The following is a 22,187-nucleotide window of genomic DNA, read 5'->3' as shown; positions in this document are numbered from 1 at the left end:
CCAGATAAATATGGTTTATAGGCGTGTTTTCGAGAGCGGTCCCGCGGCAGCTTGGCTAAAGTCGTTGTCTTCTTTCTTTCATATGGTTGTCTGCGCGGCAGCCGTTGTTCATGACAGAGCTAGTACAATATATATATATATATATATATATATATATATATATATATATATATATATATTGACACGTGTACTTATCTTTATCGGGCGACCACGTTTCGCCACTTAACAACTGTAATCGCACAGCGAGGGACGCGCCTGAATGTATCCGATGTTTCTGGAAAGTTATCGATGCTTCTACCCGGCTGTCTGTTGTCGCCGAACCTTGTGTTATCTGATTTCATCGCGCAACGCGAATGGTGTAGAGCTTTGTGGAAGGCACGCGGGTCCGAACGATTAGTCTGGAACATTCGACGACTGCTCTATAAAAGCCGACGCGCTTGACCCGCTGATCAGATTTTCGACGATCGCCGACTGTGTTCGCCGCTTTCGTTGTGCTATAAGTGTAGCCTGTTTTGTGGGCACAGGTTGAAATGAAATGAAATGAAATGAAAGTTTATTTTCCATCTTGTAAGGTACAGATCTTGTAAGATACAGATGGAGGTGTGGAGGAAAAAAAGCTGTCCATTGAACAGCTTGACAAGTCCCCAATAAAAGCTAGTTTTGTATTCCACCGTACTGCTTCTTTCTTCGCCGTCACTACCACGTGACATCTGGTGGAGGTGCTTTACGTCCATGTACCGGACGCCCCCGACAAGCCATAATACAAGCCCGGACCGCAAAGACAACAACAGCGCCGTCCCGGAACATCGAGCAAGCCGCCGTCTTCAACAGCTGCCCCCGGAGCACGGACTTCTACCTGAGAAGACCAAGAAGATTGCGGACAAGGCAACCCCAATGGCAGCCCCAGCATCCCCCATCGTGCTGCAGCAGCCCAGGGAACCTCCGACGTTCCGCGGATCAACATTCGAGGACCCGGAAACCTGGCTCGAAACGTATGAGAGGGTCGCTAAGTTTAACAGTTGGGACAGCGACGACAAGCTGCGGCATGTCTATTTCGCATTGGAAGACGCCGCCAGGACGTGGTTCGAGAATCGGGAAGCCACCTTAACGACGTGGGACCTTTTCCGAAGCGGATTCTTGCACACGTTTACAAGCGTCGTGCGAAAAGAGCGAGCCCAAGCTCTACTAGAAACCAGAGTGCAGCTGCCAAACGAGACGATCGCAATCTTCACGGAGGAGATGGCCCGTCTTTTCCGGCACGCGGACCCGGAAATGTCGGAGGAGAAAAAAGTTCGCTTCCTGATGCGCGGCGTCAAGCAAGACCTTTTCGCCGGACTTATTCGTAACCCACCGAAGACTGTGGCTGAGTTTTCTGCAGAAGCATCGACGATCGAGAAAACTCTGGAGATGCGCACCCGGCAATATAACCGCCAGGGGGACACGCCGCAGTATGCCATCCAAGGACTAGGTTCGGACGACCTTCAAGAGACCATCAGGGCCATTGTGCGCGAAGAACTGCGCAAGGTCCTGCCTTCGTCGCAGCCTCAAGTGGCCTCTATCGCCGACATCGTGAAGGAAGAGGTGCACCGATCCCTTGGAGTTCCTGAGGTGCAACCAGAACCACCGCAGCCGGAAGCAATGACCTACTCCGCCGCCGTCGCCCGCCGTCAAGGCCCCCCTGCGCGACCGCGCCAAGGTCCTGCAACACCGCAATTCCGTCGTCCACCGCCGCCGCCGCCAGCGCGCCCACCCGTCGCCCAGCGCACCTATACGAGGAAGACGGACATTTGGCGAGCCCCCGACCACCGCCCGCTCTGCTATCACTGCGGAGAAGCCGGCCATGTGTACCGCCGATGCCCATACCGTGACATGGGACTGAGAGGGTTCGCCGTCAACGCGCCGCGTCCACAGCTTGGCGAGCGCCCACGTGACATCGCCGATTACCTCGCCGCTACTCAGTGGAGCCCTCGACGGCCGTCCCGTTCGCCATCACCAGGCCGCTACCTGTCGCCGCAGCGCCGACCATACACTGGCCCAGCCCGGGGCCGGTCAGCGAGCCCATATCCGGAAAACTAAAAGCAGCAACCGATGGAGGTGCGGTTGCTGTTCGTCGAACTGACGAAGATCCTCCGCCGCCGACGAAGACGACGACGAAACGATCTCGACGACATAACAACGACACGCCGCCGTCCCGACGAAGTCAGGAAGGCAAGACTACACCGACGAACGACGACTTGACGACGCGACGTTGCAACTTCAGTTCAACACGACGCAGCCGTGATCCGACGCCACGACCTAACTGCAACGCCAGACAAAGAACAACCGACCTCGACGTGCTTCTCGACGGCCACGCAGTCACTGCCTTAGTCGACACAGGGGCCGATTACGCCGTAATGAGTGGACACATCGCCGCCCAGTTGCAGAAAGTTAAGACCGCATGGGAAGGCCCTCAGATTCGCACCGCTGGAGGACACCTCATCACGCCGACTGGGATCTGCACGGCAAGAATAACCATTCATGACCGGACTTACCCTGCCACCTTCGTTATCCTCCAACAGTGTTCGCGAGACGTCATTCTCGGTATGGACTTCCTGGACCAACACGGCGCAATCATCAACCTGAAGTCGAAGTCAGTAACGCTGTCGGAAGATAAAGCAATGCCGCCGGAGAGCCCTCGTAGTCACCACGCCTTGAGTGTGCTCGAAGATCAAGTGAGCGTCCCGCCTCGCTGCAGCATCGTTATTTCGGTCAGCACCGAAACACCCGCTGACGTAGAAGGCGTCATTAAAGGCGACCAACGTCTACTGCTAAACCATGAAATTTGCGTCGCAAGAGGGATCGCTCGACTGCATGGAGGGAAAACTGAAGTGTTGCTGACAAACTTCAGCTAGGAGTTCAAGCACATCAACAAGGGCACGACGATCGCGTACATCGAGGAAATTCTGGAAACAAGTAATGCGTTTGTCCTCTCGGATTCCGCCGCACTACCCAGACGACCATGGTTCCTGAACCAGACTACGACATTAATCCAAATCTCCCTATGATTAAGCAACAGCAGCTCAGAAGTCTGCTCCGACGATACAAAGGCTGCTTTTCGACGTCATCGAGGATTCGACAAACACCAGTCGCCAAGCATCGCATAATCACCGAGGAATGCGCTCGCCCACTCCGTCAGAGCCCTTACCGAGTTTCGGCGCGAGAATGTGAAGCTATAAGAGAACAAGTCGACGAAATGCTGCGCGACGACATCATCCAGCCGTCGAAAAGCCCGTGGGCATCCCCTGTTGTTCTGGTAAAGAAAAAGGACGGAACCCTACGTTTCTGCGTCGATTATCGTCGTCTGAACAAGATCACGAAGAAGGACGTATACCCCCTCCCACGGATAGACGACGCATTGGATCGGCTCTGCAACGCTAAATACTTCTCGTCCATGGACCTAAAGTCTGGCTATTGGCAAATAGAAGTCGACGAAAGAGATCGCGAAAAGACCGCCTTCATCACCCCAGACGGCCTCTACGAGTTCAAGGTTATGCCATTCGGACTGCGCTCGGCGCCTGCAACGTTCCAGCGCTTGATGGACACGGTTTTAGCAGGATTGAAGTGGCAGACCTGTCTCGTATACTTGGATGACGTCGTCGTCTTCGCCGGAAATTTCGACGTTCACCTTAGGCGGCTGGCAACAGTACTAGAGGCCATCAGGTCATCAGGACTTACTCTGAAGCCGGGGAGCTTCGCTTACGAGGAGCTTCTATTTTTAGGCCACGTCATCAGCAAATCTAGAGTCCGCCCCGACCCGCAGAAGACAGCTGCCATAGCAAAGTTCCCACAGCCCATCGACAAGAAGACAGTGCGTAGATTTCTTGGCATGTGTGCCTACTACAGGCGATTTGTCAAGAACTTTTCACGCATCGCTGAGCCGCTGACGCAGCTAACTAAATGCGACGTCGAGTTCAAGTGGGAAACGCCGCAGGCCGAGGCATTTCAAGAACTCAAACGACGCATGCAGTCGCCGCCCGTACTTGCGCACTTCGACGATCACGCCGATACCGAAATCCACACTGACGCCAGTAGCCTAGGCCTCGGCGCCGTCCTGGTCCAGAGAAAAGATGGACATGAACACGTGATAGCTCACGCTAGCCGGTCGTTGTCAAAAGCGGAAGGCAATTATTCTACAACCGAAAAGGAATGCCTCGCCATCGTTTGGGCTACAGCGAAATTTCGCCCTTACTTATATGGCAGGCCATTCAAGCGACCATCACGCCTTGTGTTGGCTAACGAATTTAAAGGATCCCTCAGGACGGCTGGCACAGTGGAGCCTCAGACTACAAGAATACGACATCACCGTAACATACAAGTCCGGACGAAAACACTCAGACGCCGATTGCGTATCCCGCGCCCCCATTGACCCGCCGCCGCAAGATAACGAGGATGACGACGCCTTCCTTGGAATAATAAGCGCGGAAGACTTCGCCGAACAACAACGAGCGGACCCGGAACTTAAAGGCCTCGTCGATTATTTGGAAGGGCACACCGACGTTGTCCCCAGGGCATTTAAGCGCGGATTATCTTCCTTCACGCTTCAAGACAGTCTACTCGTGAAGAACTTCTCGCCAGTCCGCGCCAATTACCTTCTTGTTGTCCCGTCAGGACTTCGTCCAGAAGTATTGCATGCCCTACATGACGATCCGACTGCTGGACACCTCGGTTTTTCCCGGACACTATCGAGGGTACAAGAAAAGTATTATTGGCCGCGCCTGACCGCCGACGTCGCCCGTTATGTCAGAACATGCCGAGACTGTCAGCGACGCAAGACACCGCCGACAAGGCCAGCCGGATTACTACAGCCAATCGAGCCTCCTTGCCGACCATTCCAGCAGATCGGGATGGACTTGCTGGGACCCTTTCCGACGTCAATAACCGGAAATAAGTGGATCGTCGTGGCGACGGACTACCTTCCCCGCTTCGCTGAAACAAAAGCACTGCCGAAAGGTAGCGCAGCCGAAGTGGCGAAATTCTTTGTCGAAAACATCCTGCTGCGACATGGCGCCCCGGAAGTCCTCATCACTGACCGAGGAACGGCCTTTACAGCGGAGCTCACACAAGCCATTCTGAAATACAGTCAGACAAGGCACAGGAGGACAACGGCTTACCACCCGCAGACGAATGGTCTTACGGAGCGGCTGAATAAGACCCTCGCCGACATGCTAGCGATGTACGTCGACGTCGAACACAAGACCTGGGATGCCGTCCTGCCGTACGTAACATTCGCTTATAACACGGCGGTGCAAGAAACAACACAGATCACGCCGTTTAAGCTGGTTTACGGCAGGAACCCGACGACGACGCTCTACGCCATGCTGCCCCACGTGACTGACGAAGAGAATGTTGACGTCGCTAGCTATCTCCAGCGCGCCGAAGAAGCCCGACAGCTCGCCCGCCTACGCATCAAGAACCAACAGAGGACCGACAGCCGACATTACAACCTCCGACGAAGCTTTTTTGAGTACCAGCCCGGCGACCGTGTTTGGGTTTGGACACCGATACGCCGACGAGGACTCAGTGAGAAACTACTCGGACGCTATTTCGGACCCTACAAGGTCATCCGACGTATTGGCGCTCTGGACTATGAGGTCGTGCCAGACGGCATTTCGCATTCACAGCGGCGCCGCGCACGATCTGAAGTGGTCCACGTGGTGCGCCTTAAACCGTTTTACGGACGCTGACGAAATTGCTTATTTTCTTTTGTTGTTGTTTTCTTTGCTACGGGTGTTTTTATTTCGCTTGTATGTAGCATCGGGTCGATGCTTTTTAAGAGGGGGGTATTGACACGTGTACTTATCTTTAGCGGGCGACCACGTTTCGCCACTTAACAACTGTAATCGCACAGCGAGGGACGCGCCTGAATGTATCCGATGTTTCTGGAAAGTTATCCATGCTTCTACCCGGCTGTCTGTAGTCGCCGAACCTTGTGTTATCTGATTTCATCGCGCAACGCGAATGGTGTAGAACTTTGTGGAAGGCACGCGGGTCCGAACGATTAGTCTGGAACATTCGACGACTGCTCTATAAAAGCCGACGCGCTTGACCCGCTGATCAGATTTTCGACGATCGCCGACTGTGTTCGCCGCTTTCGTTGTGCTATAAGTGTAGCCTGTTTTGTGGGCACAGGTTCGCCCAATAAAAGCTAGTTTTGTATTCCACCGTACTGCTTCTTTCTTCGCCGTCACTACCACGTGACAATATATATATATATATATATATATATATATATATATATATATATATATATATATATATATATATATATATATATGTTGTAACGAAGAAGAGTAGCCTGCCCGCGCCACAGCACCATCGCTACCGGTATGAGCTCGTGGTTGCTGTCTTTAGCCGAACTCTTGTGAGTGGTACCCATTTGCCTGTGCCCGTTGCTAATGAATCTTTTAGCAAGTGGTGGACGTGCTGGGTTTCGACCGCCCTGGAACTTCGGAGTCGCACTCTACCCCCCATCATACCCGACGACGCATGCACTACTCCAACTCCTCCAACGGCGCCAGCCACCTTGGTTTGTTCTGATGCCTTGCGTCAGCGAGATTCCACGATCTTCTCCGGCACAGATGACAAAGACGTTGAAGGTTGGATCTCCTCTTATGAGCGAGTGAGTGCCCATAACCAGAGGGACGATGTTACGAAGTTGAGAAACGTCGCATACTAACTTACGGACGTTGCGAAACTATGGCTTCTAAACCATGAAGCCGACCTCACTTCGAGGATGGTCTTCAAGACTAGCTTTACCCCAGCTTTCAGTCGGCCAGCAGTACGAAATCTTCGTGCAGAACAACGTTTGCGCACACGATCCCAAGAGGCCGGAGAGACCTTCGCGAGCTACATTGAGAACATTGTTGACCTTTGCAAATGAGTGAATGCGTCGATGTCAGTGGAGGAGAAGATCAAACATATAATGAAGGGTATTGAGGACGACGCGTTTCAAACGTTATTATCGAAGAGTCCTCACACCGTCGCTGAAGTGATAGAATTGTGCCAGAGTTACGACGAGTTGCGCAGGCAATGGCTTCACGCCCGACGTCCCACTCCACCCGCCGACTCTCTGTCAAGCCTTGGAGTCGACGGCAACCATGCTGCTCTGTTCATAAAAATTCAGGAATTCGTTCGCGCAGAGGTCGCCCACCAGCTATCTTTGATACCTTCTGTTCCGGAACCACCACCCGCTTTGCCTCCTACAATCCACGACTTCATACAGAGCAAGTATCTCAAGGCGTTCCTCCAGCTGCTGAGCAGACACCAGTCACTACACCTCTCACTTACGCTGAATCAGTTTCCCGATCTCGTCCACAAACGGTCTTGCCGCCCTCTATGCATCGACCGCCGACATTTTTGCCGCCATCTATGCCGCTTCACGGTCGACAGCATTTTTCTCCTATGCCGCTACCCGACCGACAGCATTTTCCGACTCCTCAACCACGACTCGGACCTTACCTCCACCAGTGGCGCACCTTCGATGACCGCGCAATATGTTTTGCTTGTGGTGGTGCTTGTCACGTGGCGCGCCATTGTCGTCGTTGCATGCTTCCTCTTCGGAACATCCGGCGAGCGCCACCTCGCCCGCCTGTGAAGACGCCTTCACGAAATAACGCCCCCTGCTAACCTCCCCACCTATCCTCCGCCACTTCGATCCTGCAGCCCCCACAGAGGTCCACCCCAATGCCAGCAGCGTCGGACTCGGCGCCGTGCTCGCGCAACGAAAAGCGGGGTTTGATAAATATGTCGTTGGCTGCGCGAGCCGAACTCTAACAAAGGTCGAGGCTAATTAATCTGTTACAGAGAAAGAGTGTTTAGCCATTATTTGAGCCCTTGGAAAATTCCGTCCTTGTCTGTATGGTCACCCTTTCGATGTCGTAACTGATCATCACGCCCTTTGTTGGCTGTCTACCCTTAAGGACCCATCTGGCCGACTTGCTCGCTGGGCCCTTAAGCTACAGGAGTACGACATCCGCGTTCTCTACCGTTCCGGCCGCAAACACCCTTTCTCGCTCACTGATCTCCGCTGAATGCGCTTGCCTATTCGCCCTTGAGCCCACACTTACACCTCATGCACTGTGCAACATGCCGTCGGAGCAGCGCAAGGATCCCTGGATCAGTGCTCTCATCAGTATCCTTTCTGATCCATCCACCGCTTCACCATCTCGCGCTCTTCGCTGCCAGGCTACCCACTTCTGCATTCGCGACGGCCTTCTTTATCGTCGTAATTACCTCTCTGATGGTCGCAAGTGGCTTCTTGTGATACCCCGCTATTTCCGTGACATTATCTGCGACGCTTTCCACGCAAACCCTCAGTACGCGCATGCCGGCCTCTTCAAGACTTATGCTCTACTACGCATCCGATTTTATTGGCGTGGCATGTATGACTACGTCCTAAAGTTCATTCGCTCCTGTGCCCAGTGCCAACGCCGAAAATTACCTCCCGGACAAGTCTACCCGTCCCAACCCCTTCCCTGCCCTAGTCGGCATTTTGATCGCGTTGGTATAGACATATACGGACCGCTACCCTCCACTCCAGCAGGCAACCGCTGGATTATTGGTGCAGTGGATCACTTGACCCGCTATGCTGAAACAGCCGCACTGCCGACTGCCACCGCCCTCGACGTTGCATAGTTCTGTAACGTCATTCCGTTCTTCGCCACGGTGCCCCTCGCGAACTTCTGAGCGATAGAGGCCACGCCTTTCTTTCCGATGCTTTGAAGGCACTACTCGACGAATGCCGAATCATCCACCGCACCAGTACAGCGTACCATCCGCAGACTAACGGCATGACCAAGCGCTTCAACAGTACTCTTGGCGATATGCTCTCGATGTACGTCGCCTCTGATCATTCAAACTGGGACCAAGTTCTCCCTTTCGTGACGTATGCGTACAATACTGCGACCCAAGCAACTACTGGTTTTTCCCCTTAATTTCTCCTATACGGACGAGAACCTTCTACTACGCTCGATACCATTCTTTCATATACACCTGACGCGTCCGAAAGTACTCCGCTATCTGAAGCTGCTCGTCATGCCGAGGAATGCCGCCAGCTTGCCCGCTCTTTTTCCACCGAGGACCAGTGGCAGCAGCAGTCCCGTCAACCTACCGACCGTTCTACACCAACTTTTTCTCCTGGTTCTCTCGTATGGCTTCGGTTACCCGCTACCACACCCAGCCTCTCCGCAAAACTTGTCGCGAAATACCTAGGACCCTACCGCGTCCTGGAGCAAACGTCCTCCGTCAATTACATCGTAGAGCCCCTCACGCCATCAACGGACCTACGCCATCGCGGCCGCGAACTTGTCCACGTCTCTCGCATTAAGCCGTACTACGACCCAATAGTAGTCTGTTCGCCTTAAGCCGCCAGGATGGCGCCTTTTTCTGCGGAGGGTGATTGTAACGAAGAAGAGCAGCCTGTCTGCGCCACAGCACCATCGCTACCGGTATGTGCTCGTGGTTGCTGTTCTTGGCCAAACGCTTGTGACTGCTACCCATTCGCCTGCGCCCGTTGCTAATAAATGCCTTAGCAATATATATATATATATATATATATATATATATATATATATATATACACACACCTGTTGGAGAATATGAGAATTTATAAGATCTCGTAGTAGTTGACACTTCATTTTCAGAGCCTGAGTCTTCTCGCTCCACCAAGAATCTGGCTTCTCTCGGTGGCATAATCTTCCTCTGTGTAATTGCCGTATATTGGCTATCACTAATACCGCTTCGCCTTACCGGCGAAACTGCAGCCTCTCTCTCTCTCTCTCTCTCTATTTTTCCGTGGGTCCCAGTACAAGCGCTGCTGCGCATGGCTGCTGTTGATTCTGACTTCGAGTGAATCCGGCTTGGCCTCATTTCGGTTACTAAGTGATTTGTACAGTATTGCCGAACTATCACGCACCAAGACTTAAAAGAACAGTAGCGTTACTCCAGCCGGCACTATTATTAACGCGATAGCGTTAAGGAGCTCGTGTCGCAGAAAAGCCGGTGTCGTCGGCGTCGGCGTCGGCGTTTGCGGCGTTGACCGTGAGCGATAAATCACGGCAGGCGCTTCATAAATAAAAAGCAACTTCCAAGATTGGCCCGGTGGGAATCGAACCAGGGTCTCCGGAGTGTGAGACGGAGACGCTACCACTCAGCCACGAGTTCGATGCTTCCAAGCGGTGCAAACGCGCCTCTAGGGAATGCGGTGTTGCCTTCGAAACGAGCCGTGGAAAGTTATACTGCGGTGTATATCGGTAATTATGAACATGTAACGTACAGAAGTCACAATTACACGAGTTGCGAAGTGCGTTTCCGCTGCATTTCTTCTGCGCTTTCCGCACACGCAGAGCCATCTTGCGGCAAACACAGAAGACCCCCCTCCTCTCAATGTACGGCGCTGCCCCGACAGGAGGCGCGCCGCGCGCGCATTGGGACCGCTGCCAGGCGCGTCGCGGGACTCCCTCTCCCCTGACGACGCTTCGCCGTGCTCCCGGTTTAGATAACTATCTATCTCTCTGCCCGTGCCGATCACGACGTTTGGCTGGCGCAGATCGTTTCCCCTCCGAGACACCGAGTTCTTTGGTTCGTTCCGTTCGCTCAGGCGCACGTTTCGTTGCCACGCCGAACGCTGCGTTGCTCGACGCTCACCGCGTGATAGGTGGGCGCTAAGTCCGATGCGGGGCGCATCGTAAGTGATCGCTGTGCCGTAGCGCATTGTCGACCCCTTGGCGGGTCGACGGGAACGCTGTCGCGTCCCACTCTTGAAGGCGAAGCTTAAGCGTCCTCCAATTTTTTTTTTTTGTTACTGCGATTTATTTTGGTAACCACAATTAATTATCTAACTTGGAAAGTACTGTCCTAATTATCAAAGTGTCAATGGGACATTTGTAGGCATCCCCAAATGACATCTAACTGCTGTGTTTTCAGCAACGTACTTACTGCATAAATTTTTTCCCGACTGGCAAAGAAACGTCACACAATATTAAAAATACCGCCTGAATGCTCACCCGCCCACATCATAAAGCAGCGCACACAAATAAGCTGATCGAAAGCAACTGCATTACCTGTCTCAAAGCTGAAGAGACAGTGCATCACCTTGACAATGGTACGGAAGGAACAGCAATAGCATATTTGCCGTTTCGCAGCTACTGCTTCCTCTCATTTCTACCCCACACCTATTAACCGTCTCCCAAGGCCAACTGATGCCATTTCTAACAAAAGCCTCTTGATAATGCGGCTGATGCGCCACTCTGACCACGCACAAAACGCGAAAAGCAATGGAATCGGTATAGCTGTTTCAAAATCCCGGCCTTGCTCGCACCACAATGACAGAGTGGGCGCACAGCTATATTTCGCGCCAGAAACTTGCTCCGGACCAAAGCCAAACTAAAGTGACGATTTTATTTTTCATAACTGTGTATGCGTACTGCAAAAGTAGGTTCGGAGCAAAAAATAAAAGCGAAACAAACAGACCGAGAAGCGACCCACGCGCAGAGAAAAGGCAAACCCGATGCGTTCAAGAAAGGAAATATACCACTTCTAAGTGAGCCGAATTGGCAATCGGGATGCCTGCCCAAAGATACGAGAGAAAACATCAGATTTTAGTGTGCCCTTATTATCTATTAATTCATAAGCACCATTGAACACCATCTGCTGCTTAGAGTACGTGTTTGAATAGGTCTGCTTCTGCAGTTACGCAGTACTGAGTCCGCTTTATCACATATCCAGTAGCTTTCTTGATAGCCAATGCTCTACTTCTACGGCAGACATCCGTTATCCTTGCCTTGAGCTAATCTCACTACCACCTTGATCATGCAAGCAGGATCTTTCACATAACCCCAAAGAACGAAAAGCGAGAGGAGAGAGGTCAGGTGACCTAGCCGACCAATTTACAGGCCCGTGCCTTCTAATCTATTGCGCATGAAAATTCGCATCCAGCCAGTTCCGTGCTCGGCTTCTGCTGTGTGCGGGTTCCCCATCTTGCTGATGGCACACAAATGGAAGACGTGACCGCGAGACTTCTCGGGGAAACTCATCAATCACTCATTCAAGGATTTTGTCCGCGTAACGCTGTCCAGTCAGTGTGTGAACGAAGAAGATGGGGCCGATTATAGCACCGGCGTTAATACCGCACCACACATTGAACTGCCACTGGTACTGGTACCGACTGCACTTTACCCAGTGTGGATTGCAGTCACTTCAATACTGTGCATTATGCAAATTTACCTGAGCTTTTATGTGAAGGGTGGCTTCATCTGTGCACATGGTGTAGCTCAAAAAGTCTGGTGACGTATCGGCTATTTTGAGGACCTAATTCGAGGAATGTAGATGATTCTACAGGTCCCTGCCTTCTAAGTATTGGCGCTGGTTAAGGTGGCATGGGCGAAAGGCCGTGGTTTAGAATCCTTCAAACTGATGACTTGGAAATTGGTACCTGGTCGGCCACGTCCCGCACGCTAGAATGAAACCTTGAGGCGATAAATAGTAGAACATCCGTGTGTAGGCTAGGACGCAAGGATGGAATCCTCCGCCGCTGTTTCTTGAAGGTGCCTGTTTGTCTTAGGTTTTCATAATTTCTGATGATAGTCAATGCATTTGTTCTACAGCCACACTTCCATGACTGGCATATATTTGCGGCTTTCCTTTAGTTAATTGCAGCTTCCAAGGCAAGGATCGTGTTTGTTTCTGCTCATCAGGGAAAGACGTGGCGTCTGGGACGAAACAAAACGCACCTTAAAACATTCGCACTGACGTTGTCAATTCGCTTTTGTGGGGATAGGTCTCGTGGCAAAAAAAAAAGAAAAAAAAGGAACCATCCTTACACTTTGTCTACGCTAAGACAACAGCTATCACAGGCTGTTTCCAACTGACACCAAACGCGACGTGTTACTTCGGCCGAGGCGCGGTAACACCGATCACGATGTTTTGCTTTATTTCCTTTATTTCGTTCCGGCTAACTCAGCAGCAGCCTGTTCGAGAGTGCAGCTTTATGATGCGGCTGGGAGCGCAGTCACGTGCTATTCTCCATATTTCCCACGGTTTAATTATCAATCGCGAAAAATTTGCACGCGACTAGAACGTTGCTGAATATACTGTAGTTAGATGTCCCTTGGCTGTGCCTACAAATGCCTAACTGAATTGAGTTTTTGAAACTTAGGATAGTACGTCTCGACTTACATAATTAGTTACAAAGACATAATTAAACATCAGTTACGGAAAAATTACTCGCAGCTACTCCCACTGTACTGGAAACAATAAGCACTAGAGTTTCTTCGCGTAACGCATTGCTCTTTTTTTAAATTTTGGTGAATGATAGTTCATTGGGACACCCTGTATGCGTTTACGACCTCTGCGTGCAATGACAATGTTTCCATCCCTAATAAATGTTATCAATTATTAGAAATAATTTTTCCCCGAGTCGTTAGCATTGTTTACTGGATAACGAAGCAATACTGAGACACGTATAATTCACGTGCATTTCACACGCCGTTGATAAAAAACTGCCGAAGGGGTCACTGAAATCTATAGTTTTTTTTTTCAGGGTGTTAGAAACGGGACCGTCTCCTGAGCCTGCTTCGAGTTCACAGACCACATCGAATCGCATCACAGCTAATTAAGAAGCGCAGAAGCACATCTAACCCGATCCAGACGCGCGGCACGTGCTAACGAGTTGGCGTCCCCCACCTCGTGCGCCGCAGGTGGAGCTATTCACTGTTTGACTCTTCCCGAAAGTGTAGCGGGAGCTTGGCACGGTTCCAGGTAACGCAGGTCCCGAGCAAAGCTGCTTTGCAGCATTGAAACGTCGGCCCCTTCCACATATTGTGTCGGCGCTTGCAAGCCAGCAAGGCAATACCGCAGAGAGAAGAAAGCACTCGGACAATTGGGGCCCAAGGAGCGACCCTCGGCGCCGGGTGTGACACAATCGCACGGGCGCCTACCATTGGCCGAAAATGACTACACCTGAGCGGGCTCGCCGATTGGCCGAAAATGGCGTCACCTGAGCGGGCTCGCCGATTGGCCGAACGTGACGTGACTTCGAGGCACCGAAGGGCTTAAAAGCCGAAGACCAGGAGCAGCAAGAGAGCATTCCTTGATTCATCTCTTTCGAGCTTGCCACGGGCCGCAGCGTCCGAGTTGCTGCCGGCCTGCAATGACTTTTATGACTGTTAATTGTAAATCATGTAAATAAACTGTAAATCATGTAAACTCACTGTAAATCATGTAAATAAACTTCCAGTTTTCATCTCAAAGTCCTCCTCAACCTCGGCCAACTCCCGCACCCAACGGCGAGGTCCAATATCTGGGGGACAGCAATTGGAATTGTCCTCCAAATCTTACAAGGGTCAGGAAAGCACGCAAAGCAATGTGAAGCGAGGTGAACATACAGCAACATCGAGCGAAGTAAATTTGGCGGCCCGTCGGCATTGAAGCGCTTGGCCAATGCCACAGAAAGCAAGGAGATAACGCAAGCTGCTCGCGGGCCGAGCCAGCGGTGACCTCGGAGATGTGACGAAAGGCATGAGGCCGCCGTCATCGACGACACAGACGCTCTTCTTCCAGCCATTTTCGGTTCCAAGGAGCCTGCCAAGGGGAACTAATTGTTCGCATAGCTCCCACATGAAATCCGCACTTCAAAATTTGATTGTTGGGATAGGTAATGTCGAGGACGGGCCCCAAAGTACTCATTTGCTGCAGCCACCTACTGTTGATAATTAGAAGGTTAATTACCATAACTTCGCTAATTACACACGTAAGTGCGGAAATTACTCTGTATATAGAGGCCGCTAATCTGTACACTATAATGGTAAACATAACGTTACCGGGACTATTTCCAATTTTAAAAATTTGATGCAGTTAAAAAGAAACACCCTGTATGTTCCCTTTGGCGTGGAATTTCCCCGTGCTCGCGAAATGGAAGTTTTGCAAACGTAACAAAAGTAACTGTAACGTAAATCCGTAGACATTTGCAACACCACATACACAGACATAACAAATACATTTTTTTATTTAAACAATGAAGTAAAACCTTGTCATAACAAACACAGCACAGTCACAACGTCATATAGGTTTTTCCATTACTATGCCTAGTGTGAAGCAAGGTTAGAATATATATATATATATACACGTGTTTTGGCAAGAAATACTGCACTCGACACACGTTTACGTAAAGAAACTCTTGAATAAAAAAAACACGATGAGTCAAGGCACATTACTATCCACAGATGCTTTGACAGAGCACAATGTAAGTAAGTGTAAGACTGCTGTGGTTAGCAGCTCATCATACATATATTGTCAACTTGAAACAACGTTTAGCAGAACAGCTGTACTAATACCATTTTTGTAAATAAGAAAATCTTCCCCCCTAAATCCTTTTTCAACGTGCTCAAATCTCACTGTACACTGCAGACGAATTCTCAAAAGCAAATGAAGCGCCGTAAAGTCCGCAAACGAAATCTACGGAGCAACGAAATCCACCGGTTGTACGACAGTTCTCACTGCGCACGTAATTGTGCTTTGCTGTGTCGGTCGGCGATGACATTACCGAATTCAGAAATCTGTGTATTTTTCTTCGATGACCTTTGTTACGGTATGAAGAACTTAGCAAACTCGCAGATTACTTCAGGCTGCCACCTTCCTTTTTTCTTATTTTCCTCTTTCTCACGTGGCCGATGCGGCATGCCATTGAATATTTCGGAAACGACAGTGTACTGTCATCGGTACATACACGCAAAACTGTTTAACATAAGGGCTCAGGGAGTTTTGAGTGATGTTTCATTATTCCCTACGAAATCAGGCGCCTTCTTCATTTCTGAGTAGTTCCTGTTGAATGATTTTTCTATAAATAGCACACGAAATGGCGCAAACGCCATGAGTTCCTAGCCAAGTAGCGAACTGCAAAGTGAGCAAGCAGCACAGTCCCTATCTGTCGCAAACAATGCGTCACCAGTCTGTTCAAACAAGGTTTAACCCTTTACACAAGCACGTCAAATAAACTACTCAAACATCAAACGTCACGTCATTCGCGCACTCCGAAAGACTCGCAACATGGCGAGTAAAAAATAAAAACGGGAAATGCAAAAGAGGAATCGTACCCTGCTAGAAAGATGGAAGATACAAATCACCTTGAGAATTGGGCACATCGAAAGACAAAAGTCGCAGCATCGTCCTTATTAAGCAGTCTGTTTTTGGGGCATTGGCTTCACCGGCAAACCCACACACGACGTGTACCACGCGTACCATAAAACAAAAGTGCCAGATAGCTAGTATTCATTTGTTCAACTCCATGCGTATGTAAAGTTATAGGCGTCTGATTCCATATGAGAAATTTCACTCGTCGATGTGGATAAGCTTACTTCAGTTCCTCGGGGACAAGCATGCGTTTGTTTCACTAACTAATTGCACTTTCTTCAGCCATCCTTGCGGTGACCCTATTTGTATCTTTCACTAGGTCAGCGACTGTCATGATAGGCTATTACCTGGCGTGAAAGTTGGGCTCCCGTACGCGCTGTTCGCAATTTGAGGTACAGTCCGCTTTGCTACCGCAAATGAGGCATAAGGCAGTTATAGTTGATAAGCGGCCTACTATTGCAGGCGTGTAAAAAAGAAGCGCACGTTGGAACTCTCATATGGAACCACAGTTTCTTTAAGCAAGGCTTCGCATCTGCTTATGCTCCATTTGTTACGCTCTAATTTTGTGTTAGGTCATATCACGTACCTGCCGGCAGAGCCTGCCGTATTGAAAACTCCCGAACTGCATTTCGAATGCGCGGCACTTCAGCTAAGCTGCAGTTCTGCAGTCTTTTAATCGTTTCTGCCACTGTAGTAAATAACATCTTGATTAGCTTGATGTAATTTAATTGAGTTAACCATAATTATGCATGTTCTAAGCAGCACCACGAAGCGAAACCGCTCAGAATCGACCACGTGCATTCACTATTTTACAAAGCTAACTAATATGCCGAAAGTGCGGCGAGAATATCTGCGAACTCGGCAATGATTAAAGCTATGAAGTATTTGCACGTGTTTATTCCATCCCTGAATTCCGTGTATCGTTGGCAGTTCAAAGACGTAATGAAACTACAACGTACTTACATATTTATAAACATTCAGCCTGCTCTTTATCTTGAGCATAAAAACTGTGCTCCTTGCAACTGCTGCTTTGCCGAACGAAAGAAGAAAAAAAAAGGCAATGGATATCTAAGGCGAGGATGAATAAGAACCAGCTGTCGGAGAAAAAAATAGAATGCCTTGAACAGGGTGATTAGGAGTGCATCAACAGATAAAGCATAAACACATGAACGTGTAGCGACAAACACACAGACAAACAATCATTCGATAAACTCTCACATGGACACGTCAGTTTTCACCAAGAACTACTGCTTGAGGCAAAGGTAATAGTTGTGAACAAAGACAATTCATTTATGAGCTTCTCCAACGTAGCGACATATTCATAACCAGACCGCTAACATGGAAGCAAGAAAATGAATGTGTGTGCGTGCGTGTGTGCGTGTGTGAGTGTGCACGAGGAGAGTGGGGAGGCGGGGGGCGGGGGGGGGCAGAATCTTGCTACGGGCAGACAAACAAACCTCCAAGCTGTGTCGAATTTATGCACCGTGTTTCCCACCTTGCTGGAAATCGCGCATTTGCTGCAAGGATGCTGCACATTTAGCCCGTGCCAGGTGCATGCGTTCTGCACGTGATATGTACGCGCACTACAGCACCAGTGAACACACACACACACTCACACACTTGGACCCAACAGTAAAATATTGTCGCGTCATCTGCACTTCCAAAAAATAGGAAGTCTTAATCGGCCGACGAACTTGAGTGCTTTTTTTTTTACTTTTGTGTGTGCCGTCTATTACGAACAAGGGTAGCACTCGCTGTCTTAGAAGTGCTAGACGTGGGACCTTGCGGTGGCGCAGCTGTTGAAGGCACTGCCCTGCCTTGATAACAAACAGAGATAACGAACAGGGAAATGCAGGGAAGTTGACCAGACGCGCATTCGGTTTGCTATCCATGCTAGAAGAGCGGTATAAAGGGATGTAAGGAGAAAAAGAAGGGAGATAAATAGCGCTAGCTGAACACACACGCGAAGGTGCACATCGCGTCTTTAAATGGTCGCGTGACTTATTAAGCTAGGGAATCGCGGAAAAACGTTTTCTACACTAGCGACACGTGTCGCCATGGTACAGCGGTTAATTAAAGCTTTGTTGGGTTTGAAGGACCTTGTGCTCTCAATTGCCAGGAAAACCAGTAGTGCCACAAAACTCCACATCAATGCTGGACACGGTCTGCATGGCTACACTTCTTTGTAACAGATGGCACAGTCACATGTTTCTATATTCTCCGTAGTACAAACTGGTTCGCTAACTAACCCTGTTAGACATGTCTGCAATGACATGTCCTACCACATCTCCATGTTCCCATCAGAATAAAATGCATCGTTCTGCGCTCAAATAGCTTGCCAAAACTATGATACTATTGGCACACGCGAACTCAGTGGCTGTAAAAAAAATCGCCGTTCACAAATGCAACTTCCGGTCTAACCGATGCTCTCACACGTCAAGTCAGGCTGCTCTGATTTTTCTAGTACCAGGCAGTAGCAGGAGAGCTGAAAATTATCTTTGAAGATGCAGTTGCCAGGAGATAAAGTATATCAACGAAAACTTACCCTTATCTGCAGAGCATAAGATTCGTGTTTCGCCCGTTGTACCTGACGTTTCTATGCACTCTGACACCAATACTGAAGTGATGCGATCACTATTCCTTCGAACCGAAATGATACACCCACGAAACATAACGGTAGAATAAACTAGTAGATGTGATAGTTGCACGTAAACACATTTGTGAACACGAAAATTGATCGGTTTGTCTCCTCATAGAAGGAAAAATTTGTGACCGAGAAACATATCTTGAAGAGAAGCAGCCCAAAGGGTTGAAAAACCGAAACTGCTCAGTTATTACCCTTTGTACATGTACTTCAGAGCACAGGGTACAATTATGTCACCGGCCTTCATCGGGAAATGAAGCAGCGTGGATACTATGACCTCAAAGGAACCCCGATGTCATATGAAAGCAATGTTCTGTCGAAGACGGGAGGTGTTGTTGCTCTGTATCCCTGCTGATTTGTCCCACTACCTCTGATGTCGCCTAGGCCAACGGATGACTGGTATTGTGAGTAGTCGTCGACGGTGCTATATTGAGGTTGATAGGGGCCTCCAAACTGCGCCTGGAATGGACCTGAATCTGGATACTGGTAGCCTCCTCCCAGGTCCTGCGACGATTGCTGTACCGGGCTGAACAGGGTGTTTCCAATTTGATATCCGCCTCCGAACTGCTGCTGGTAGGGGTCGTAACCCTGTTGTGTACCTCCTATGGTGTTGTACTGCGGCTGCGCACCGATCGTGTTTTGTTGCTGCTGCTGCTGCTGCTGCGGGACGCCGAGCCTAAAATGGCTCTGGCTAGAAGGCGGCGCCTCAGGGGCAGCCGGCTGGGACTGGGGAGCTGGAGAAGTTGTTCGCTGCTGCGGTTCGAGAGACTGCTGGAACTGCGGCGTCGGCCTCGGCGTCGTCTGATACTGCGGCACGGCAGGCGAAGTAGCGAACTGCGCGCTTTCTCGCGATGGAGGCTGGTATTGTAGGACGGAAGGTCTCGACGTCTGGTACTCGAATGGCGCCGCCGTTGTCCTGTCGCCCCTGAACGTGGATAGCGAGGGCGCTGCAGGTGGAGCAGGGGTGGGAAGCTGCAGGGTGGTCCCAACATCATCAAGATACTGGTTCTCAGCTGGTGTAGAAGGCGTGCTTAAAGATAAAGGCGTCGTTCGCAAATCATTTACTTGGGTTACACCGGGCGTCGCCTCCGTGACGAAACTATTCTGCTGTTGACTCGGCGTCGTCTGGGATGCGGCGGCAGCCTGGTTGGGCAGTGGCAGCTGTGTGTGACCGCGGAACTGGGGATCGACTAGTCCCGGTGGTGGGGCACCGCGGAATTGAGCCCCGGGATACTGGCCGGGATATCCACCGAAAGGAGGAACGCTGCCAGGAGGAGGTCCGAACACGTGAGTGGGTTGTACAGAAGAGTACGGATTTGCCAACGCCGGCCCTTGCTGTCTGAAACCGCCTTGCGCGGAGCTGTCAACAAAGCTTCGTTGGACTGGAAGGGGAAATGCCTCAGATGTCCTGTTCCTAAGAGACGGCGCCGCAGCAGCTTCTGGTAGCACCGTCCTCGGCTGGCCTGGCACCGGAACGTCTTGCACAAATGTACTATTTCGGGGCACGAACGGTGCTCCAAGGGGCGGAAAATAGTGCTGCCGACCGGGAGGGCTTTGTCCAGGAGTGAATCCCGGTAGCTGATAGACAGGCCTTTGAGGGAATGGAGAATTAAGGTGGGGTGGAGCCTGTCCAGGCAGCAAAGAGGAGTGTCCAAATGCTTGGCGTTGAGGGTGCAGTGGGAATGCTCCCGGTTGTCCCAGCTGTGGTCCCTGCTGCGGCACATCTGCAATCGGCCGGCCTAGAGTCCTCTGCGGTGGGATATCAGGCTCCCCATTTGCGGGAGCTGGAGTTTCTCTTGGTGCTGGAGTCACCGTCGGCGTTTCTGCCACGGTGACTGGGGGAGTGAACGGAGAAGGCTGAGTGAACGGTCGCTGGGGCAACGTGACGCCTTCACCGTACGTGTTATAAGGGCCCTGCGGGAGGCCGTGTGTTCTGTAGAACGACTGCTCAGCCGAAGGGAACACGGGAGTCACCAGTCCAGGCGTAGAAGCCACCGTGACTACTGGAGCTGTAGCGGGTGTCGCTATGCTTGTAGTTGTAGCCGGTGGAGGCTCTGGAGTTGTCGTTGTAGGTGCAGGCGTTGTGACTTCTTCCGCAGGAGAAATTTGGGAAAGCTGAACCGGTCTAGAAACCTTCACTCGCCTCCTCTTGGACGGCAGATTGGCCGCGGCTCGGTGCGGCGCCCTGGTCACCGGGAAGTCGGGAAACTCGGACTCTATCGACAGAGTGGGTCGGCGAGTCCTCCTCGTTGTGTGGTAGCGGCTCCTGTGGCGTGGTGACGGAGTCGGTCGCTCCTCCGCCTGGACATCGGGGTCACGGCTTTGGTCGGACTGAGCTACAATTGTCTGCGAAGTGCGCCTCCCGCTAAGCCGCTGGCCGAATCCGAAGGCTTTTTCTCCCGCATTGCCGTGGGATGAGTCCACTAGAGGCGGCGGTGGCGCTTGGGGCTCGGTGGCGGGTTCGGACCGTGCGGGTGGGGCTCGCTGAACCTCTGGTTCACGCACGACCTGAGAGTGACGCTGTGCCGAACCGAAGACCCGCTGAGGCGCCCTGTGTACTTCTATGTCTCTCGCCCCCTGTGGCTGACGCTCTTGAACCGGTGGGGGTGCTGCGGCTGCGGGAGGTCGGCGCTGCCTTTGGACGACATGAGGAGCTCCGTGACCTTGGGTTGGCCTTTGATCTTGAGACAGCCCTTGCTGCTCGGTCGCCACCCGCTGCAGTTGAGAGGGTCGCCGCACTTCCGGTATTGGGAACTGGGCCAGTGGCGGTCCTTGCTCCAAAGGTGGAGGCTGAAGAGGAGGCGGTCCTTGCACTGAAGTCTGGCGTTGTCCCTGCGGGGGCGGGTGAGCTAAGGGTGGTCGGTGAAGTTTCCGAGGTCTCAGTATAGGAGATGCGCGCTGAGGAGGCGGCGAAGGCTGAGCTTCTGGTGCCGCCACTTCAGCTGGTGGCTCCTCCGCTCCGGAAACTTCCTCGCTCTTCGCCTCCTGTGCAGGAGCCTCTGTGGTGGTCGTGGTGGTGGTGGTTGTCTTCTTTGGGCGCTTCCTGGGGAAGAAACGCAGAACAAGAAACAAAAGTAAATCTCACTTCGAAATTGCAATGATGTTTTTACATATCTCTACTACGCAAATTCCTACTGCAATCTTTAGTTGCCGCAAGGATGGAATCATTTACGAAGTTTCTGTAAATGGCTCGAATGTCTCGGCTAGTAAAAGTTTGAAGAACAAGAAGGGTCATCATCCAATCCACTTGCGAAGGGGAATGACAGCATTTCTGATGAACCACGATTTCTGGTAAACTCGGATAGCAAAGAGCGGCCGATATGTCGATGCAGAACACTAGTTGTTCTCTTTCTTTCTTTCTTTTTTGCTGTCCCTGCAA

General features: G+C 51.1%; 1 protein-coding gene across 2 annotated transcripts in view; it reads right to left on the bottom strand.

Annotated features, from left to right (window-relative positions):
- Nucleotides 1-15,022: 15,022 nt before the first annotated feature.
- Nucleotides 15,023-22,187, bottom strand: part of LOC135895857 (uncharacterized) — a 64,857-nt gene continuing 57,692 nt past the window's right edge. For both annotated transcript variants that reach the window (XM_065424056.2, XM_065424057.2), the window contains exon 4: nucleotides 15,023-21,851. In XM_065424056.2, the coding sequence (XP_065280128.1) occupies nucleotides 19,079-21,851 (2,773 nt within the window). In that variant the 3' untranslated portion in view covers nucleotides 15,023-19,078. The remainder of the gene's footprint in view (nucleotides 21,852-22,187) is intronic.

Source organism: Dermacentor albipictus, chromosome 2 (genome assembly GCF_038994185.2).
Source record: "Dermacentor albipictus isolate Rhodes 1998 colony chromosome 2, USDA_Dalb.pri_finalv2, whole genome shotgun sequence".
NCBI lineage: Eukaryota > Metazoa > Arthropoda > Arachnida > Ixodida > Ixodidae > Dermacentor > Dermacentor albipictus.
Note: the sequence above shows the minus strand (reverse complement) of the source record. Positions and strands in the feature narration are given on the sequence as shown.